At 32.9% G+C, this 21,105-nt stretch overlaps 2 protein-coding genes across 5 annotated transcripts in view; one reads left to right on the top strand and one right to left on the bottom strand.

Annotated features, from left to right (window-relative positions):
• Positions 1-4,006, bottom strand: part of LOC118193135 (uncharacterized) — a 38,519-nt gene extending 34,513 nt beyond the window's left edge. Inside the window, exon 1 of one of the 4 annotated variants that reach the window (XM_085811912.1) lies at positions 3,669-4,006. In XM_085811912.1, the coding sequence (XP_085668038.1) occupies positions 3,669-3,741 (73 nt within the window). In that variant the 5' untranslated portion in view covers positions 3,742-4,006. The other 3 variants (XM_085811915.1, XM_085811916.1, XM_085811913.1) reach the window with 3 other exon arrangements.
• Positions 4,007-10,696: 6,690 nt separating this feature from the next.
• LOC118200743 (uncharacterized) overlaps positions 10,697-21,105 on the top strand; it is a 176,968-nt gene continuing 166,559 nt past the window's right edge. The window contains exons 1-3 of the mRNA XM_085810269.1: positions 10,697-12,447; positions 12,697-12,739; positions 12,925-13,007. Coding sequence (XP_085666395.1) covers positions 12,958-13,007 — 50 coding nt within the window. The 5' untranslated portion in view covers positions 10,697-12,447; positions 12,697-12,739; positions 12,925-12,957. The remainder of the gene's footprint in view (positions 12,448-12,696; positions 12,740-12,924; positions 13,008-21,105) is intronic.

Here is a 21,105-nt window from a genome sequence, read left to right as displayed (position 1 = left end):
CAAGAAGGACTTAAGTGGGAAAACTGCACAAGTGTCTGCACCGATGGAGCTGCAGCCATGGTCGGGCGCACCAAAGGCTTTGTAAGCAGAGTGAAGGAAAGAAATCCAGATGTGATTATTACGCATTGTTTTTTACACCACGAGGCCCTCGTAGCCAAGACTTTACCATCAGCCTTAGTTCATGTGTTGGATGATGTTGTGCACATGGTAAACATTGTAAAGTCACGACCCATGAAAAGTCGCATATTTGCAGCTTTGTGTGAGGAGATGGGAGCAAAGCATAAAACCTTGCTGTTTCATACGGAGGTCCGGTGGTTGTCGCGTGGCAAGGTCTTGGTTCGTGTGTATGAGCTGCGGGAGGAACTTAAAGTGTTTCTGACAAATGAGGGGTCAGATTACGCAAAGCAGCTTGCAAGTGATGAGTGGTGTGCAAGGCTGGCATACCTGGCAGATATATTTCATCATCTGAATGAATTGAACACCCGAATGCAAGGCCGAAATGAAAACCTGCTTACAAGTACAGATAAAATAAATGGATTCCGTTCAAAGGTGCAACTCTGGAATCAACACGTGGAAAGTGGCAATCTTGAAATGTTCACACTTACCATGCAATGGCAAGGTGTTCACACTGCTGCACTGTGTGAGATAATAGTTAAGCATTTAAAAACTCTTGAGGAGAAGTTGTCATTTTATTTCTCTTCAGTCTCCACTGAATGCCTTGACTGGGTTAGGGACCCTTATGGCTCAGCATCAGTTGTTGGAAAGGAAATGACTTTACAGGAGCAGGAGGAACTAATTGAACTGAGACAAAATCGTGGTTGCAAGCTAAGATTTGCTGATCTACCTTTGGACAGTTTTTGGTTGGATACTGCCAAGGAGTTCCCCCTTCTGGCAAACAAAGCTATTTTGACATTGCTCCCTTTTTCCACTACATATCTGTGTGAGATTAGCTTTTCAAGCATGATTGCTATGAAAACCAAATACAGAGAGAGACTGAGAACTGTTGACGAAGAGCTACATGTGTGTCTTTCTTCGATTCCAGCCAGAATATCAGCTTTGTGTTCAGCCAAACATGCCCAGGTTTCGCACTGAAAGTATTTTATAATTTTTCACTATTCTGTTTACTTAATATTTCATAATAAAGTAATTATAAAATACTTTCTTTGTGCTTATTTGATTCCTATTCAAGAGAATTACTTTATTATAGTCAGTATAGGCACAGAGTTAATTTTTTAACATTTTCTAATGGTGGTGTGCCTCGTGATTTTTTTTCCCCGCGACAAGTGTGCCTTGGCCAAAAAAGGTTGGGAAACGCTGTCCTAGCAGACAAGAGGATTTTGAAAAGACTTTAAATGATAAATGGTATGAGAGTGAATGCTTGCATCCGAAAAAGCAGACGTCAGCCTTCCAATCTAGCAGACTATGTAACTTATTAATAATCTTTGGGAGGGGTGAATGTGGTATAATGTTTATAATTCTTGGCAGCACTAAAATAATATTACATTGAATGGCAACAGTCATTCTTAGTTTAAATATTGTTCTTACAAAGTACCATTTGATGATCTATTTTATGTACAAAGTAATATTTGATGTTCTGTTTTATGTATTAAGTTTCATTTCAGCTTCTTAAGGAAAGTGATTTATTATATTTACAACAAGAATATTTCGAACATTTTCATTATTATAATTATTGAAAAATAACCTCCAAGTATTCAACAAAATTTATGAATGACCTCACTTATTTTGCCTTTTTTTCCTGCAATAAAAGTACTACACTAACTATAAGTACTTCAATATAACTTTTGAACATATTCAATTTCTACTTTTAGTAATGTCTGTTACTTCTAAAACAGCTAATTTGAAAAGAATATTTAGCTTAGAATTAGCTTAGCTTACAATTATTAGAAAAATATTTAGTTAAGAATATTAGCTTAGAACTAAGAAATCTTACAAGTGCTGCTTATACATCTTGGCATTTAGACATAAAGTGCAAGCTAAAAAACAGAACTTTCCATACATTGAAATTAATGACATTACTTCACTGATGTAGAAATTTAAAAATTTCAGTTGATATTTTCTTACGCTAATAAAATTCGAAAATCTTCTGTTATCGGGACTAAATTCAGAAATGTATGTATGCATGTTTGTATGTATGTACATGTGTGTGCATGTGTATACACACTATATACCTACGTACATATATACATGCATAAAATGAACACAAACATCCATACATACATGCATACATTTCTGAATCATTTCTGAATAGCATAATACCATAAATTCAAAGAAGTTACTAAAACATAATACATACAAGTATTTTAAGTAGATTTTAATATATATAGTATATAAACTTCAATCTCTCATTCTCCAGAGTATCGGAGTAATATTATCAGATCATTTGCCCCAAAGTTGATTCTGACATCTAATCAAATTAGCTCCATAGACTTTCATGTGTTTAATGTGAATATATTGGAGTTTACCTCAGAAGACCTTCCACGTTTACATACCTCCTATGCCAGATAACCGACAAATGCTTTAGTAAAAAGAATAACCTGGCATAAACAAACTTTAATCCATGATTATATACTTTCTATGCCAGACAGCCAACAAATGCTTTAGTAAAAAAGAATAACCTGACATAAACAGACCAAACTTCAATATTAGAATTTCAAATACTTTAAACATTATAAAAATATTGCAAACATACTATATATGTATATAAACACACAAACTGATAATATGAAGAATATGAATGATATACAGACAGCATATTTTTGATATATGTATTTATATTTTCTTAGTTTCAAAAAAAATTGGGAATTTAAAATAGTAATATTGCATACACATATTTATTTATGAGAAATTACTGTACCTCTTATAAGCAAAATAAATTAATCTTTACACACACAAGCACATTCACACACACACATATACATATATTTAAGATGACAATTACTGGTTCTGTTTCAGAAAAATATTAGTTTACCAAACAGTATAAATACACCATACGTTTATTCCAATCCTAGCATGTTTATCATTAAAACAGCACCTTCGTTTACAGATTAAAATTACAGCCTATTTATACTTAATTTATTTTTAAAAACGCAAGCACTTTATTAAGTGATTAGGAAGTTTTCAATGAAAATACCTTTAAAATTTCCGGGTTATAAATTATAGGCACATACAATTTTAGGTTACAATTTAGTCTTTAAAACAAAGTGCACTGCACGTACTTAAATCTCCTCAATCCTTGTTTAATATTCCCCCCTTTTCTTTTTACAAAGATTTCAGTTACTATCAAATTTACACATAAATTCTAAATTCCAGTGCTCAATCCGTTGTGATTCCACTGATTAATCAAAAATTTAACTTCTCTATTACGATTATGATTGCAAACTATACAATTGCATAAATTATATTACATAACCTACAGCAAACAACTACGAAGATTCCTTAAATAGATTTACACTCTCACACAATTATCCAATCCTTCACATACCCTCCAGTGAGAGTCGCTGTTAAATCAGTAGTTGATAAAAAAAAACTGATTTTTGGCAACTGTAAGTATTATGTAATGTTTTATATGGTCGCGTCTTAAAGTGCAAGGAATAGTGGACGTTTGCAAAATGTCCCTAAATAATAAAAAAGTATACAGAAAAACATACCTTTGTGGCGAGAAGCTTCAAACGCTGAAAGCTCCTTTTCAACGATTGACAAATTTCTTGGGAAAGTCGCCATTTAGTATGTATTGATCAATAAATTTCTATTTCATCAAAAAATGTGAAGAAATTAAATCATTCATCTGAATATTGTTAATTAAATGCCAGCTTACATAAAAATGATATTAATCACCGAATAGCTTTTGAAATGGAAAATAATAAATATCTCAAATTGCTATAAATATAATGCAATGCGGTAAATAAATATCAGCATTGTTAACCTGATTCTTCAGGGGCCAACAGTCCCCATTCCCACCCCCACCGAAATGATGGCTTTTGTTATATGTGTAATAAATACTCATTGAAGAAAAAGAAAGGAAAATGAAGAAGGATGAAAATGAGTTCATTATTAATAAGTGTGCAACTTATATAAGAAAATAGAATGAATGCTTAAATCAAAGTTTATTATTAAATACTGGTTTTATCTTGAAATAACAGAATGACGTTAAAAGCAAGGGTGGGCAAACATTTTAATCCAGGGCCAAAAAGTTTTTTTAAAAAACATCATGCAGGCACGATACAGTGGGAGAGCGAACACCCAAACTTTAAAAGTTTTAAAAAATTACAGTTTCAAAATAGCATATTTTGCATTTAATTTCTTTTTATTTCTTTATATATATATATATATATATATATATATATATATATATAATTATTTTAAATAAAACTTTTGCTGGACTACTAGAATCATATTAAAAGGTCTTAGTTCAACTGTTAATTCTAATTTTAATTTATAAATATCTCAAAAATCCCTTTTTAATTTTGTTTGCCATTTTGTTCCTATTATGCTTATAATAAATATTTTTTAATTGCATCATTTCAAAATTAACCTGTGTCTTATGATGCTTAATTACGCTAATGACAAGTGCACTTACGTAAAGAAAAAATTCAAACGAGTCGCTTATCATTAACACTGAAAAGTATTCAGAATGAAGGAAATGATATTATACTATTGTACTGAGATATATGATTCTTACTTAATTCTTAATCTGAAATCGATATCATAATATTGCTCTTCTAGGGATTATTTCCTACCAAACAACATATACCCTGCTCCTTCTTTAACAGTTGCAAAGAATGAATCAACGATCATGCTCCTCTCGTCAAAATTAAAAAAAAAAATCTGAAAAATTAGGCTCAATGAGTGAATCATTCAAACATTCTCTAACGATGTAGTTATTTATGTTGATGAACTGCAATTGAATGCAAAAGACTTCATACTCCGTGAAACTGACAATGTGTTGCGACGTAAGCGCATGTTGGACTTCGGGTGCCTAGTGTTATTTAAAGTCAATATATTTGCTGGAAGTGATCAGCAGTCATTAGATGGCACTCGAAGAAACGATTTAAGTGAAAAACCAAAGTAATGGTTAACTAAAAGACTCCAGAAGGGAATGGCAAACACAAAATGAACGGCTCCTAATAATTATTTTTTAATTTGTGAATCAGCTAGTAGGCAATCTCATCATGGGCAACAAAGAGAACATCCACAAACGAAAATATTTCTCTGTTATTATCGACTGGAAGAAAACGTAAAACGATTACAAGAGAATTAGGTTTAGACATTAGGAAACCACATGAGTTTCATTTAACCTTTCGTCTACGGCACGAAGGCTTCACAAGGTTCGACTTTATGCGAGAAAGCTAGAAGTTTAGGTTGAATTCCCCATTTCCCTTTAATAGAGAGATTCTATCGGGAGATGTTATTTAATGTTCAAAGGAATCAAGAGGATTGGAATCAGATACTATCTATTGATGAGTCCAAATACGATCTGCGGTGTGGTTCTAGACATGATTTGATCTAGAAGAAGCTAGAAACACGCAACCTATTTCCTTCTGTTCATCAAAGAGCCCCTTAGCATAGAAGCAAATTCATGGTTGGCGGTGGAACTTTCATAAGAGTCCACACTAATCCACGTATCCATGGAGGTTCTACAGCTTGGTCACAGATATGTGGATGAGGTTTTTGAACCAGGTATATGGCTGTTTAAGAGGGCTGTTGGCCTAAATTCATTACGAATGGATGTTACCGCTCGTCTGGGTTAAGCACCTCTGTCTTCAAATTACTCAGAATCAGAAAATATTCACTCAAAAGTATTCCCAAGCTTACTTATCAAATTTTACCCAATTGATCATTACGTGGAATGGCTTAGATTACGGAATTGCAATATATTAAATTCCTCCACGGACCTTTAAGGACGAGAAAAGTGCAATTTCAGAAGCCTGGTGTGCGATTCTGCAGCATTTGATCAACAGGCTGTTAAGTTCTGTGAAATCACAATTTGAACTTTATTTTAAGATCAATCAACTGGTAACAATTGTTATTTATAATATATAACATTTGACGCATTTGTGGAGAAATCTTAGATAGCAGTAAGAATCCAAATTTGACGTTACCAGCTTTCTGAATAGATGACGGGACAGAGCAGTCCTTCTCCGGCAGGGAGCAGCGAAGCACTGAAAGGACCTCGTACATGTCGCGTGATACTGGCTGACTTTCGAACTAACATACTTGCTACTGTTTTCGTCATCAGGAGATCGTGCTTCGCGATACTGTCGTTCAAAAAATAGCTATAGTTTGTAATTCCAACAAAAAGCATCGTATTTTTGCTCTGCTATTTGTTTTCTCTCTATTTTTAGAAATACCTTTTTAGGTTATTTATTTTTTAAGAAATACTTTTTTAGGTTATGGGCCCAGCAAGCTCCCATATTGCGTCAAATGTTTTGAATTGATGTTTTCTCGAAGAAACGGAACTCGTTAAGCGTAATCAAGTAAGTGTTTTGTTTTCGTTATAGCAATCGAAAGTTGTTTAGAAATCAAAGTATGGAATTATCTAAGATCCAAGTAAAGTCTTTATCAGGTGAAAGCGATTGGCTTATATGGAAATACAGGATAAAATTTGTTTTAAATTATCATCCTGGTGCTTTAGAAATTGTAGAAGGAACTATAGTGAAACCAGAAATTCTTCCTGTAGATGCTCCGATTGCTCAACAAGAGAAATATAATGAAGCTGTTAAGAAGTTTCAAAATGCAAACACTAGTGCTATGATGGTATTAACGAATTCGATGACGGAAGAAACTCTGCAAAAAGTTATGAGATTTCAGACTGCTAGAGAAGTGTGGTTGGAATTACATAAGTTATTTGAAGCATCATCAAAAAATCAATTGTATAATATATGCATGCAATTTTTTCAATTCAAGTGGAATGAAAATGATAATATGGCAGCTCATCTTTCCAAATTAAAAGACTTATGGAATGAGTTGAATTCAGGACTTGAAAAGAAAAATGAAAATACGTTACCTGACATGCTACTCAATTGCAAGATTTTAGATGTCTTACCAGGACAATACCATTTGTTTGTTTAAGTCAAGTTGGTTACTCTTGGGTGAAGACAAGAGAGCAGTTGATGAGTTAACAGCACAGCTTTGCTCTCATGAAAGAGAATTTAAAAGTCATGAGAAAGGCAATACAAATGAACAAGTGGCATTAGTAATGTCCAAATCTGAAAAACAAAAGCAATATAAAAAAGATAAATTCAGAAGAAAACCAAGAAAAGAAGATATTTGCAATTATTGCAAAAAGAAAGGACACTGGGTAAAAGATTGTAAACAGTGAATTGCTGATGGAAGACCACCCAAGAATAGGTTAACGAAGACCAATGAAGGAAATACAGGTAGTGTAATACTGATGTCCATTGACGAAGAGGCTAAGACTGATCGAACATCTTTTTGGATTGATAGTGGAGCCACAAGACATATCATGAATTGTTTCACATACTTTATTGACTTTATGAAGTTTGATAGTCCCTGTAGCATCAAGGCTGCTGGAAAAGAAACTTTAGTTGCTCTTGGTAAAGGTACAGTATGTGTCAAAACAACTATTGGTAGTAATATCCAAAGAATTTACCTTAAAGATGTTTGGTATGTCCCTGAGATAAACAGAAATTTATTTTCTTTACTTGCTGCTCAAAGTAGAAATCCGAATAGTAAATTTATTTCAACAGTTACAGAATGCTGGTTAAAGCTTAAGGGTCAAGTAGTGCTTTTTGGAACTCGCAAAGTATATGGTACTTTATACAAGGCAGCTATCGAACCTATTATGCCTGATAAAATAATAGAAGTTCATGCTGCTGAAGCAGACAATTCCTTGTTAGAGTTATATCATCAGAGATGGGGACATCAAGATAAACGTCACATTAAGAACATGCTTGAGAAAGAATTAGGAATTAAAATCCCATTTGAAAGAAAATTGTGTGAACCATGCATTTTTGGCAAAGCACACCGTTTACCATTTGGCATAAGAAAGCGAGCCAGCAAGCCTGGTGAATTAATTTCAGCTGATGTCTGTGGACCTTTTGATGAATCTTTCCAGAAGAAAAGATACTTAGTTGTGTTTAAAGATAGCTACACAAAGTTTCGTTATGGGTATTTTATCAAGGAAAAATCTGCTGTTGTAAATATGTTACAATGCTTACACACGCTAAAATCTTAGGACATTCAGTCAAAGATTTTTTCAGCGATAATGGAGGCGAGTTTGACAATGATAAAGTGCGTGCTATTTTGCATTCTGAAGGTATAACTCAAAGACTAACAGCACCTTATTCTCCTGAACAAAATGGCTCTAGTGAAAGAGACATACGTACAATAATCGAAACGGCAAGAACATTTAAGTACTCAAATTCTGAAGCTCATTTTCCTGCAGCAATGTGGGCTGAACTAGTCAACACTGCCATATATGTACTAAACAGAACTGGCAAATCATCAGTAGAAGGCACGAGTCCTTATGAGCTATGGTTTAAAAAGAAACCTCGAATCAAGCATCTTCGTATAGTAGGATCTGTGTGTTATGCCCATATTCCTAAACAAAGAAGAAGGAAAATGGATAATAAGGCTACAAAAGCTTATTTATTTGGTTATGATGGAGACGAAAGATACCGACTATGGATCAAAGAAACCAATAGTGTGATCTGTTCACGTGATATTATATTTAACGAAAAGCTCACAAATTGTGAAGAAAGGGTGCAGTTACCTATTCAAGATCAAGATAGCCTAATTTCTGGCTCTGAACATCAACAAAATTCAGAAAAAGATAAGTCAGAAAAGTTTCTTTGTGAAGAAGATAATTCAGAAAAAGAATACAACAAAGAAATATCTGGAAATATATCAGAAGAACATTTTGAAAGACAATAATGTAAAGATATTAATTTGCAAAATAATGCACAGTCAAGATACCTAAGAGATAGAGCTGACTTGAGAAAGCCAAAGCGTTTTGAAGATTATATAATGATAAGTGAAGCTTTTATTATTGATTCTGAAGAGCCCGAATCTTATGAACAAGCGATCAACTGTAAGCAAAGTGTTAATTGGAAAGAAGCTATGGATTCAGAGATGAAATCATTGATAGAGAATGAAACATGGAGTTTAGAAAAATTAGCAAAAGATGCTAAAGCTATACCATGCAGGTGGGTTTATAAGATCAAAAGGAATCCTGATGGATCTATTGATAAATTCAAGGCTAGACTTGTTGCCAAAGGATGTACTCAACGTTTTGGAGCTGATTATGATCAAACGTTTAGTCCAGTAACAAAGTTAGGAACTATTCGTTCAGTTTTGAGCATCGCAGCCAATGAGAAAATGCATCTTTCTCAGTTTGATGTCGGTTCAGCATTCTTATATGGAAAACTTGAAGAATCTATATACATACAGCAACCAGAAGGATATAGCGACGGTTCGAAGAAAGTCTGTAAGTTGGAACGCAGTTTGTATGGACTTAAACAATCATCACGCTGCTGGAATAAATATTTTGGAGATTTTGTGTCACAGCTGGGCTTCAAGACAAGTGAAGCTGATCCATGCTCATATATAAGAAACAACAACGGCAAGAAGCTAATCGTATGTTTATATGTAGATGATGGTTTAGTAGCATCAACAGATCTACAAGAATCTGAAAAATTTCTCAAAGAATTGAAGTCGAGATTCAGAATCACAACTAAACCAGCAGTATACTGTCTTGGACTTGAAATTAAACATTTTGAAGATGGAAGTATTAAAATTAGTCAGCAAGCTTATGCAAGAAAAATTCTTCAAAAATTTGGGATGGAGGATTACAACCCAGTATCAACTCCTATCCTGAAGGAAGGTCTAACTGAAAAGAAAAAGGAAGATAAATCAAACAGAGAAATTTTTCCTTATAGAGAAGCTGTAGGAGCTTTAATGTATCTTATGTTAGGCACAAGACCAGATTTAGCTTACTGTGTTGGCATTCTATCACGTTACCTAGAAAATCCTTCGAAAGATGATGGGACAAAAGTGAAACGTGTATTCAGATACATAGCAGGTTCTCTAACTAAAGGTGTTACATACAAGAATAAATACAAACCAGGAATTCTAGAATGCTATAGTGATGCAGATTTTGGATGCTGTCAAGAAACAAGAAAATCAACGAGTGGAGTAGTGATATTATATAGTGGTGGAGCTATATCATGGATTAGCCAAAGGCAAACAGTTGTTGCAACTTCGACGACTGAAGCAGAAGTAATTGCAGCTAGTGAATGTTCTAGAGAAGTAATTTGGTTAAAGCGACTATTTAGTGATGTAACCAAGTTACATGAAACTCCAGTAATTCAAGTAGACAATGCCGCTGCAGTGAGACTATCACAAAACCTGGAGTTTCATCGACGCACAAAACACATTGATATCAAGCACTTTTTCATACGAGAGAAAGTTCTAGAAAAGGAAATCATTGTGCAGCAGGTACCTACAGAGGCGCAAGTTGCTGACATAATGACTAAACCTTTATTTAAACCGAGACTGTTAATTCTTTGTGATAAGATGGGACTTTTGTGACTTTTTTCTTTTAATTTATTATTATTATTATTTTACAAGTATTAAAGTATGTTAATAATAGTAATAATAATATAATATATAGTTTAGATAAGTTCTGGCAACAGTGAGTGTTGTCGTCATCAGGAGATCGTGCTTCGCGATACTGTCGTTCAAAAAATAGCTATAGTTTGTAATTCCAACAAAAAGCATCGTATTTTTGCTATTTGTTTTCTCTCTATTTTTAGAAATACCTTTTTAGGTTATGTATTTTTTAAGAAATACTTTTTTAGCTACCAATGTGGAATTACACCTATGATTCTTCTTTGGTTGTGTTGAAGAACTCCCAAGTGATGTTTGTTTATGTTTTCTGAGTATACGTGTTAAGCTAATATAGTTTACAATTTGATAAAAATAATAGGTCTAAAAGTGAGCATATCACCTTAATCCTTGCGTAGAAAATTTATTCGAGACTGCAATACGAACATCGTTTTTTTTTTTTTTTTTTTTTTTTTTTTTTTTGTAACATTTTACTTGGCCTGGAGGTCTTCCTATGGAAAGTAAATCCGTCCGAGCACGTGGTTGTATCTTATGCACATTTTTAAGAATTACTTTTAAGTTTACTAGATTTTCTTCTGATCCTTTACGATTTTTAACAACATCAGGGAAAAGTAATTCATCAGGAGTACTGAGTTTATTAGAACATTTCAATACATTATTAGTATTCTTATTACTATCATTAGGCATTTTACCTAAAACACCACTTTCCTTAACCTCAGAATTTACAATGACAGAATCGGCATTAGAACTATTACGTGCCCTAAAGTTTTCGGTCTTACCTAATAAGTTCTTGCATTTGGATAACATTACCTTAATTAGAGTTTCATCGAAGAGTCTTTGAGACATAGTATCCAAATTACGATTTTGCGTAATAGCTAATACACAAATATTACGAAGTTTTTCACCGAAATCTATATTGCTTTTTGAAAATCCAGTAGCAGAGCGTTGAATGGCACAGTAAAATCCACAGCGTTGAATACCTTTACCCATGCCCGAAGTTCCCTTTCTAGACCACCACAATGATCGTCACTATCCGAAACTAAATCATACACATCTTGTGTTTCGATAATTTATATCACAGAATACCAGAATACATCAGCGTCTAAAGCAATTTCGCTAAAGTAGACGAGTCTAAGGGCTCTAGTCTAGACATCATCGAGAGGGAAGAATGAGTCGTTTTTTGCGAACAACTCGACAAAGAACAAGTCTCATTCAATCATTACCAAAACATAGAACTGTCAGATAGATAGTCAATAGTTCAGATGGATCATCGCGACATGTAACAGAAGACCACGCCTACAATCTGATGTCATCGAGAACTAATTTAATTGGCTAGCTACATGAGGGTACAGGGCGGAGTCTAGCTTCTCGTCTTCTAATGTAACCTCTTTGCGTTCGCCAAAGTCGACAACTGCATTGCTATTTAACTTTAGAGGAATGGCAACAATTATTTATAACTTAAAAGCGCTTAAATTAAACTTGTACCTGAAAGTGTAGCTGAGTTTATTTTTTAACTGCTACTGAAAATTCCGTTCTCATAAGCACTTTAAGTGAATAAAATATTTTAAGATAATATTAGTGTTATTAAAACCTTTGGCTATAAGTAGGTTAATATTTTACTTTGATAATCCTGTTCTTCTTACATTTTTCCTTATAACATAACTATGTCATAGCAAAGTACGAATCAGAGCCGTAGCTAGGGTTTTCAGCGCCCAGGGACAACTGAAGATTTCGCGCCCCCTACTGCTTGCCAAGGATGGAAAACATTTAATTTTAAAATGTCCTAACATCAGTTTGGCGCCCCTTGGATTCTGCACCCGGGGACCTCTAGCTACGCCCTTGGTACGAATAAACTATATTTATTGGTATACAAATAAATGTTCAAAAATAAATGCATTTTGTGTTGCTATGTTCTAAAATGCATTAAAAGTCCTTAAAATTTAAATTTTACCTCCTGTAAAACTGAGTATGTAATAACTTAGTTTAGCAGGGGGATTGTTAATTAAAATTTCTAAAATGAAAATATGCTTTACAAATTTTTCTAGAATATTACACAAATGATTTCTTCATATCGTTTTTATAATTTTATAGGCACTGGCTATCTTAATATCTGAGCAACAGAACAATTTAAAAAGTATGTTTTAAAGTTTCTTAAAATTTTTTCAGTCGAATTAGTCTTTAATTAAGTTTTAAAAGACCTCTAAATATATGAATTAAGGGGATTTTCAGTTAAGAAGAAATCCTAAAAGGAACTGACATTATTATTAAATGATTTTTTTAGTTTTTTATATACATTTATTCTCTGTGTTGTTTTTTTAGAATTATTTAAATACCCTCTGCATAGACTTAAAGATGTCTGACAGAATTAAAGTTGCTGTACGAATGAGACCTCTAATTGACAGGTAATCACTAATGTATTTAAATATCAAACATGATGCAAAATTTTTAATTATTTAGTTATAATTGATGCTTATATGCTCACTAATCCTGCTTTGAATGTTTGGTTATTTTTTTTTTTTTATGGTTATTTGGTTATTTTTGAACATTTTTCTTTAAACACTTCATCTTATTAAATAATTTTATCAAGTAAAACTTTATTAACCTTTTGAAGATGGGATGGCCATTATATTGGCCTTGGTATCCCCCCCTCGGTTTTCCACCCTGAAAAAGTGGGGTGAACTGTCAAGTTTGATATCCCTGGGATCTTAACCACTTATCTCTTTCAAAGGTCTTTGTGTAAAGCATCCAGTTTTACCTATAATTCCCTTTTCATTCTTGCAGCTTCAGAATTCCAAGATAACCTTATTCGTAATTATCTTGTAAATTCTTACTGTTCTTTAGAAAATTATATACATTTAATTGGACTTGTAAATTTTCCGGTCATAAAGAAAACTAGCACTTTTCCGTTTCGTTGGCGTAAATCTCGCCAAGCAGACTTTATTGGGTACTATTCCTTTTTGAGGATCGTAAAAAATCACCAAACTATTGTTGATGCCAGTGCTGCCGAAAATTGTTGCAACCCTAACCCAAGAAAGGAAGTATAATAGTAAATAATTATCTAAAGATTGTTTTAATTTATATGAAAGGTTAATTTCATATCATACTTTTTTATTATTATAATTTATATAAAAAAGGCTAAACGAAACTGAATGGAAGCATAAGAGTAAATAACTATTTCAGATCATTATCATAATTTATATAAAAAAAGGCTAAGCATAACTGAATGGATTCCTGCATTGCTATTCAACTGCCGAGTTATTGTTATAGCATAATTTCATCTCTTTGGTTCTTGAAACATAATTTTTTATAATGAATGATGCTTTTTCTTGTATTGCAGACTTTTCGTCATGGGCAATTCCCAAATTGTTAAATCCATAGGATATATATATATATATATATATATAAAAAAAGATTTAAAGTCAAAAAAGGATTTAAAAATTAAACTAGTATTTCAATAGTGTCTTAAGAAATATAGAACTAGCTAATCTTGTGCAATTTGAAATCAGTGCATACACTAGATTTGGCTCGCTGTTAAATGGGCGCATTTGCTAGATTTGGCGCTTTTGCGTATACATTTTCGCTGCAATTTTTTACGGTCCTCAAAATGGAATAGTACCCTTTATTGGCGACAACATACAATGTACACATAAAAAATATTAAATGTTAGTTCTAAGCATTTTTTATTTTAAAGGCATAAACATTTTAATATCGTTTAAAATTTTGTGAAAAGCCAATAAATAAAGACAATAAATTTGTAAAAAGATATTAATTTAAGAATTTATTATGCTTTCATGGTTCAACATCCTGATTTGCCTTTTCATATCACATGACCCCAAGTGATCTGATCTCACGTAAACTAGGCTACAAAAGTCTTAATTCTCTCAGTAATTATTTACATTAATTTCAAGTTAAATCTTAATTTGGAATATAAGTTTAAATGCGAGAATTATTTCAATTCATATGAATAGCTTACTCAGAAATTATGTAAAACTGCAGTGCTTTACTTTGCTAGTGCATTCTCATTAGAATTGATGAATTTAACCATTGGCTGTGCCTTTTCTATATTTTCACCATCGGGTGAGCGGTGTGATTGCATCCTAATTGACTTAATTGCCGTCCACGAATGGCCTTAGGGCATAAAATTGAACTTTCTGGTAAAAATTCTATGTAATTGTTTGCCAGTATTGAAAGAAACAATCAATCTGGTAAGAAATGGCTGTGACTTGTTTTGAAAATGAGGCATAAAAGGTTACCAGCAAGGATACTCCCTTTGGCATCGGTTGTACTGTTATTGGCGACTTTATCGCCTGCACCGGCAAAACGGAAGAGCACCAGAAAACCTTCTAAAAAGTTTAGACAAAAACTCCTACATTTCTCTTTCTTTTGCGAATTAAAGCTTCTCTTTCAGGTTAAATCAAACTACCTAAAAGCATCATTCTTGACAACAGCAAGGGACTATTAAAAAGGGAGAAAGCATAAGGTACGACCCCCCATGTCTTTTTAAGGATCTTACAAGAGTCAAATCCCCGAGCTCAAAAAGTTAATATGTCATAGATCTCCACTACACTACAGCTAAAGAGAGCTTTTCTTTACCAAGGATTTTCATCTGATTAGATTATCCTGTTAGATTTTCTAAATTGTTTTTAATTTTTGAAGAAATAATAAACTATGATCATTATATTATTCTGAAATGTTAGAGTATAAAGATTAAAAGACATTATATATTGATGTCTGTAAAAAATAAAAAAACTCCTAGTTGTATCTTAGAATGTCACACAAATTAAGAATCTTTTTATAAATTTAAAGAATAAATGCATAACTACATACTTCCTCTTTTATCAGATGATTTTAGAAACTTTTGATTTTTGATAGTGACACACAAAGTATATAATTGTAATCTATAGTTTGGAAATAAAATTAATACTATTGAAGAAAAAACTAGAGTCTTTTTTTAAGCATATAATACAATAATATTAGTATATCTATTCATATGTTTCTTTTAATCTGTTAACTTTGTTTAATCATCTTTCTTAGAATTGGTGCTTACCATATAATTTTCCTCTTGTCTCCTTGTGAGCTATGATGGGTTAGAACTAGGGAAAAAAGTAGCAATGCAAGAAAAAATATATAAATATATATTTTAGAAGTCTTGTTTAATGCTTATATATGTATGCGATATCTGACACGTTTAAGGACTTTTACCATTAAGCCCACTGGAGTTTCTAAATTATAACAACCATGGGTATTAACATATCTCAACTTGCTTCCATTAAGATATTACTATCTTATGAAAGGAACCCTTTACTTTTATGTAGCTGATCTTGTTGTTAAGGGCCATTCCCATTAGAGTTTATCTGAGCTAACAAAGACCTCTTAAAGCATAATTCATGCATAATGGAGTATAACCTGTACTTAACATCAAACTGGATTTTATCTGAGCCGACAGAATTAGTTCAATGTGTCGACGTCGACTAGGGTTTATCAGAGATTCAGTGATTAAAAATAGTGAGGAGTTAGAAAGTTTTCTTTAAACAATATATCTCTCATCAAATGGCACATTACAAATTATTATGTAATCCGTTTACGTGCCGCTCTTAATTGCCTTCTTATTTTATCTAGTCCCAAATTCCACCAGAGTGTTCTTTCTGCCACCTTTTTTTTTTTTTTTTTTTTTTTTGTATACACTCAGCTGAGAACCCTATTATTACACAAATGTGGAAAAAGCTGAGTGTGCGGAAGAAAGAGAGGGCGGAAAGAACTCTCTGGTGGAATTCAGGACTGAATAAAATAAGAAGACAATTAAGAGCAGCACGTTAACGGACCCAAATAAAAGGATTGAGAGATATGAAGATCATGCGAAAAATCGAATATAAGAGAAACCTGGCAAAATATAAAACACTTATCAAGCATACAAGGAAAGAATATAAAAATTATCCATTTATGAGAGATGCAAATTATTATGATGAATTTTTAGAGTTGCCACTGCTAAAATGAAAAAGAAAATGATTATTGAGAGATATAGCGAAGTCCCGATCGCATCTATTAAGGATAATTACAAACAAATCATCTAAGTTATTTTATATCTTAAGGATTTTAGTGAGGATATAAATGGAGAAGAAATTATTATGGAGCAGAATGAAGAGAAAGACTTTGTAATGAAATTTTGATTGCAATAAAAAGTCTATAGATAAGGTTTACTCCTGGTTTAGATGAGATCAGGGCCACATTGTTGAAGATATTGTTTGAGGATTGTCCTTTCTTCTTCAAAGTGTTATATAATAGATGCTTGCAGTTGAGGATATTTCCAGATGTATGAAAAATTGGAAAATTAATCTTGATATCAAAGGATAAAGGAGGACTTTGTCCAATTTACATACTGAAAACATTTGCTAAGATTTATGATAAACTGTTAGTTAATAGAAGAAATATATTTTAAATAAGAATAATGTTATTTCAGAAAAGACAATTTGGTTTCAGAAAGGGAAAGTCAACCAAATTGGCTTCTTTATAGAGTCATATCTGACATTAGAGAAAAAAGAAAGACTGAGCATGTGGCTCTGGTATCGTTTGATGCCAGGGGTGCCTTTGACAATGTCACGTGGCTCTCCGTGATGCAACACTTCAAGAATATTGGAATTACTAAGAATATGTATGAAATTATAAAAAATTACTTTAAAAGGCGAAAGATGATTTTAAAGGGTTCATCTCGTAATCTGAACCTGGTTTTTGGCATTTACAAAGGATGATCCCCAAGGCTGTTGTAGCTCTCCTCTGTTCTGGGGCCTCATTGTTAATGAGTTACTGCAGAAAGTCAATATTTCAAATTTTGAGATTATCTGTTATGCCGACATATTGGTTATGGTAGCGAAAGACTCTCTTGAAAAAAATGGAGAAAGTATTTAAAAAAGTAGAAAACAATTTGAAAGAATGGAGTGACAGAGAGAAAATATATTCTAAAAAAGAAAAAAATTGTGAATTTTTTTTTTTTTTCTTTGGGTGGGAGAAAGACTAGACCTACACAATTGGAATTTAAGGGTAATCGTCTTAAATTTGGTGAAGATATGAAATATCTAGGAATATTATTGATAGAAAATTAAATTTTTCAGAACACTTTAAGCATATACATAGAATCACCGATAATATTTAAACACTTTATAAGTATAATTTTAGTGTTGATAGGTTGAATAGAAAGAGTTCCACCCCGAGAGAGATATTTATAAATATGTTCATCCCTAAAATGTTATATTGAGTCGGAGCTTTGGGCTGCCAAGCAGAGGAGATACTTAAGATTAGAATGAAACTGGACGTCCTGCAGAGAGGCTGGATGCTTGCCATTACAAGAGCCTTCAGAACCGTTTCGATTAAGTTGCCTGCGACCTTGCAGGTATTATCTCTCGATTTTATACATTTTGATTTTATACGTCCCTCTTGATTTTATACAAATTGTACTACAAAAAGTTTCTATTAGCTAATGATATTATTATAGATTCTGAAATTGGAGAAACAAAAAATACTCACAAGTAAAGCCTTTCAACAAGAGAATGAGGATAATATTCACCTAATGACACAATTTGGATTATTTTATGATCTTGATTTTAAAATAGACGTTTTTACACAGATGGTTCTGGAATTGGTGGGGAAGTGATTAGCGCTGTGGTAATTTAGTTTCATTGAGTGGAGATAGATAATGTGAGAATAAAACTTAAACCAATGAATTCGGTTTATCAAGCAGAACTATACCCATTGACAGAGGCTTTGAACTGGATTAATAAAAAAATAATTCGCTATTTTATAAATATTTATACTGATGCCCTATCTGCAATATAGACACTTTCCCAACCAGGTCATAAAAATCAACTAATTAATGAAATAAAAGATTTGTTTAAAAAGGTTGAAAGAAAATATATTATTAAATTACACTGGGTAAAAGCATATGATGGAATTGTTAGAAATGAAAGGGTGGGTACCCATGCTAAAATGGTGGCATTTAGAGATGGGACCAATAATTTTGATATTCAAGATTCAAGAAAAAAGACCATCGTTCAAATGGAAAACTGGATTTATACGGAATGGAAGTTTTCTGGGAGTCGTTTAATAAGAAAAAAGAGTTAATGAAAAATATAAAATTAAACAAGAAGATGAATATTATAAATAATGTTGATCTAAATCAGGTACTGACTAATCATGGGTGTTTCCCAGCTGATTGTAATCAGTTCCATGTACAGAATAATGATAAATGCTTAATATAATAATTGCTAAGTTTGGGGATGTCAGGCACTTCATTGATGAATGTACGCTTACTCAAAGTGCAAGAGAGAAAAATGAAAAGAATTTTAAGGAAGATTTTTAAAAGGAACTATTCAAATTTGAAAGATTTTGCAGACACAGTTATGAAGATTGTAAACATGGACAAAGATAGAATTAGAATTCAGGGAACTACTTTTATATGCGCCCTTTTTCTCGCCAAACATTTTTGGTGAGAAACTTCACGCTGCCATATTACTATCTAAATTTTGTGTCTACATTTCGAACTTTAAGTCTAAAATGTCTCCAAAAATGTGGTTTTCGCTCATGCAAAAACGACGTTTTGAACACACAGTTTAAGCTAAAAATTTGAAACAAAAACAAAAATCTTAGATAGCAAAAACATAAAGTGTCTAACCAAAAATATTTGACAGGAATCCATGTACACAGCGATATGTTTTAACTTTAAAAAAAACTATGAATTGCACAATCTAGGCAAGGAACAAATCTACGAACTACGCACACCTCGCTTTAATAAATTAACATAACAATAAATTTCAAACAATATCATGTACACAGCATCCTGTTTAAACTTTAAAAAAAAATCTACAAATTGCACAATCTAGGCAATGAACGAATCTACGAACTATGCACACCTCGCTTTAATAAATTAACATAACCAATAAATTTAAAAGAATACCATGTACACAGCATTCTGTTTCAACTTAAAAAAACATCTACGGATTGCACAAACCAGGCACTACGCACTAATCAACAAAATAAACTAAAATAAATTTCAAACAATTAAAAAATAACATCAATAATGACAGAAATTCATACTAAAAAAACAATGAACATAACATTCTACAAAATTAGAACAAGAATAAAATAAAATGCACTTACCATGAATGAATGCTTTTTTGAACAGCAGAAATACCAATTTCATACCGTATTTAATATGCCGCCACATAATCACTATCCTATTTATATGAGAGCCAGACACACTATCCAGAAAATTCATACTATGGTTCACAAATAAATGTTCAAAACCTTCTTTTCCTAAATTCTTGTAAGATTTCTATCTGAAAAAATAGTTGTACCAGGCTCAATACACTCTTTAATACACTGCATCAGCGTTTCCCTACTTCTATCATGCACAGCCACTAAAAATAATCTTCCAGACCCTCTTTCCACACCTCCAAATACCCACTGCCCCTCAACAGGATGACCACGATGATATTTCCTTTTGCCGAACTTCGATTCATCAACTTCCACCACTTTATCTTTCCCCCCCATCTTCTCAGACACAGAGCATTATACAGAGCAGACTCATTAACAACTCCAACATCGTACCTTTTAATACTAAATTTCCTTTGCACACAATCTAAAATACTCGACTGAAATCTTCCCACCACATCTCTCATTGCAACATAGGCCATTTCAAAACATGCACGAGACGAACCAACAAGCAATTAAACTACTCCAGCAAAAGATTTTTCAATGTCAACAGGGTTGCCATGCAACATCGAATCACACCGAAAACCAGCACAGAACACATATCGCCACATTTGGTGATATTAGGGCACATATAAGAGTAGAGCCGAATTCGGCACTGAGACTCAGATTTTGGACTTTATATGTTTTTTTCTTATGTTTGTTTTTTCTGGCCAGTCCCACGTTTTGGTCATACGGCCGGCTAGGGGGATTGTGACTCTGCCCTTATGATGATGATGAAACCAACCAAATTCAAATGTTGCTGAACCTTGGACATGAAATTATTTTCAAACCAGTTGTTCATTAATGGTGTACTTGTGTGATCCATACTGTTTTATTTGCATGATATATAACAGGAAGAAAGTTTAGTCCTTCAAATGTTCCAGGTCATGTATTTTTTCCAATTTTGAAAAGTTTACACTTATGCGTTCCTGCAGCATCTGCACATGCTAAAATTGTTAGTCTGTCTTTGGAATCTTTGACACCAGTTGGAGCCTTTTCTGTAGAGGTTGCCAAGGTATTTTATATGTTACATATTGCCAGAAAAGACAAGTGACTCACTGTGACGCTGTCTGACTCATTCAATTATCATTTTGTCATGATCATTACTTTTAGCATAATGAATAATTTTTCTGTTATTCATTGCGAGTGGGGTGTTGGAATCCTCAAAAAGTTCCTTTTTCTGTTTTTTTACATAATATACAGCTGATTTTCCAATGCCATTTTCCTTGTGTAATTTTGAGACAGTTATCCCTTTACCCA

Source organism: Stegodyphus dumicola, chromosome 2 (genome assembly GCF_044657685.1).
Source record: "Stegodyphus dumicola isolate Sdum_Otavi_A_Nest chromosome 2, ASM4465768v1".
NCBI lineage: Eukaryota > Metazoa > Arthropoda > Arachnida > Araneae > Eresidae > Stegodyphus > Stegodyphus dumicola.
This window is presented reverse-complemented; position numbering and strand designations above follow the sequence as displayed.